Genomic DNA, 2950 nt, shown 5'->3' with positions numbered 1-2950 from the left:
TCTGCAAATTGTATATCCGTGTATCTCGGAATTATATATTCAAAATAATTTTGATTCTTTATCTTTCCATTGCGTCTTCTAACCTCTAAATAATTTGGCAATGGTTCCATTAGGTTGTCCATGATAAAATTTATTATATTATTCATGTCGCATCTTTCATCCATTGCAATTAATAATGCTGCTTCCATTATTTTTAATAGACATCACTTTTACAGGTTATATCAGAGGTATACACAGTATCACACAAAATAGAGTTCAGCAGAACACTCACAACTGTTGCAACGCATCACTAATCGCTTATTCTTCGCTTCATTCTGCTGAACGCAGCCAATGTTTTAATCACATTTGGAGGCATGGCCCATGACTGCAACAGTTCACTTAGGGTGCGTTCCACTTATCGCCCGCAACGCTCGCGACGCCTACAATCCCGTTCCACATAACGACCGCGATCATTGTGGTCGCGATCAAAACGTCATAGCTGACGTCATTAATTGCGACCGCGTCGAGCTCACGACGCTCACGGTTTGTAGGTGGGTCGGCGCGGTCGTTTCGTTCGTCATCTGTTTTATTTGTACAATCCGGCCATTACTAAAATTTTATAAAATTATAAAATCCGGCCGTTATAAAATTTTCAATATGGAACAAGCATAAATTGTATGACGCAAAAAAAGATGTAGTGATTAAAGTAAATCTTTCTGAAGATTTTTCACGTGCACAGAAAGGTAAATGATATATTCTTGAATATTGTAAAACATTACTTTTTCTTAATGAACGTACTTAACCTTATTTTGTGGAAGAAAATTCTATATTTAATTTTTTTTCTATATTTAATTTTCTCTAATTTTAGACATGACCTTTGCAACATCTTTATTAAATGCAGCCATGAAAGAGAGAGAATCAACAAAAAATGCGGAGAGTTCTTGTAGAGAATCAGAAAAAACCCAACAAATTATTGAAACAAATGAAATAAATACTGATAACTGTGGTACGTTAATTAAAACATTTGTTTATTCAGTTTTTAATAAACATTGAATAAAATAGTTGATCTCATATTTAATACTCATTCAGGTTCTTTGTATAGGTGGTCAACAGCTGCCGTATTGTTATTATTAGACACATATAAAACGTTTGAAGACAAATTTTCCAGTGGAAAATATTCACACAAAAGGATCTGGGATGAAATTAGTGCAATCCTTGCGGAAAAAGGGCATATGATCACAGGGCCACAATGTGCAGCAAAACTGAGAAGCTTAAAAAAAACTTACAAAAACGTAAAAGACCACAACAATATTTCAGGCAATGATAGGCGGACTTGACCATTTTATGAAGTACACGAAAAATTAGATTAAAAATGTAGCAAGAAATAAATTAAACTAATAAATAAATAAATAAATAAATAAATTAATATTAATGAACCTTCACTAATATTAATAAACTAATAAAAAAATAAAAAAATAAATAATCAATAAATAAATAAATTAATATTAATGAACCTTCACTAATATTCATTATGTAAAAAAAGAAAAATTAAATTAGAAATGTAACAAGAAATAAATAAATAAATAAACAACAAATAAAATTAATATTAATGAATTTTCACTATATTAATTATGTAGTAACAAAAGCTTATTTCACATTTCCTCCAATGCTTTAATATACATATCCTTTGCAGATTATGGATAAAATATTTGCAAAAAGAGCATGGTGCTCACCAGTTGCTGTTGCATCATCAACAGAACTTTCTATTAAACAGGACCATGTTGACATTATATCTATATCTGGTAAGTTTATGCATAAAGCATCTGTCTTTTATTTTTCATATGTATATTAATTGGGAAATTACGACAATTTTTCGTAATTTCATCATTTCAGATTCATCAAGAGATTCATCGACAGATTTATCAACAAAAAATTTATATAATCTCAAAAGAAAAGAATCGTCAGTATCAAAAGAAAATGTATGCAGTATTCTTAAGAAAAAGCTAATTCAAAAAACTGAACACGAGGAAGCAAAAGCCAAAAGGCATAAAGAAAGACTGGAAATGGATAAAAAATTCCTTGCAGTTTTGACGAAATTAGCTAACAAATAGTTAATGCTGAAAGTGATAAATACAATATTGTTCCGCTCATTTTTTAAATTACAGTTAAATCTTTCATTCTATACGTTTAATGTTTTATGTTTTTTTGTTTGAACTTATTATGCATATATATTGAAAGAAATATTTATTAAAATTAAAAAAATATATATTTATTAAATATTTTTTTTTTTATTATCTCGAATATTATTTTATTTTTGAATAAGACTGATGATATAAGACTGATATAAGTATATATATAACTCATGTTATAATAGTTGTATTGTTGTATTTCTTATTTCGTTGTATTACCGAATTTCATTAAATAAAGAACAAAATATTTGTTTAAAACGTTTAAATATTTTATTTTATAGTATTCTTACAAAATATTAAGGATAATAATAATAAGGATTAACAGTGTAATAAATAACTTATACTCTTAATGTGTTCATAATTAAATTTCTTTTGGCAATTCTGCCATTTTGTCTTTCTTGCAAAATATTTCTGGCACGTTCTGGTGGAGTTGGGACAGTAATGACTTCAATTTCACTTAACGTGCAGATATTGTAGATCACACAACACGCTACCACATATTCCGCCATTAAGTCCACTCTTGTCATAGGCAGACAATGTAATAAACTTCTCATACGTCCTTTTAAAAGACCGATACATCTTTCGACTGTCACTCTGGCTACTGACTGACGATAATTATAATTCTTCTGTACCGTTGTTAGGTGTCCGTTGTCTCTAAAGGGAGTCAATAAATGTTGGTGAATTTCATATGCTGCATCTCCCAATATATGACTGTCGGCTGGGAATTTCTCTTCGTCATTTAAATAATTTGCTACCTCAGATTGACGAAAAACTCGCTGATC

At 29.7% G+C, this 2950-nt stretch overlaps 1 protein-coding gene across 1 annotated transcript in view; it reads right to left on the bottom strand.

Moving 5' to 3' along the window:
* Nucleotides 1-2506: 2506 nt before the first annotated feature.
* Nucleotides 2507-2950, bottom strand: part of LOC105452376 — a 3358-nt gene continuing 2914 nt past the window's right edge. Inside the window, exon 2 of the mRNA XM_011693415.1 lies at nucleotides 2507-2944. Within this exon, the coding sequence (XP_011691717.1) occupies nucleotides 2507-2944 (438 nt within the window). The remainder of the gene's footprint in view (nucleotides 2945-2950) is intronic.

The sequence above is a fragment of the Wasmannia auropunctata genome, unplaced genomic scaffold (assembly GCF_000956235.1).
Source record: "Wasmannia auropunctata unplaced genomic scaffold, wasmannia.A_1.0 LD336033.1, whole genome shotgun sequence".
NCBI lineage: Eukaryota > Metazoa > Arthropoda > Insecta > Hymenoptera > Formicidae > Wasmannia > Wasmannia auropunctata.
This window is presented reverse-complemented; position numbering and strand designations above follow the sequence as displayed.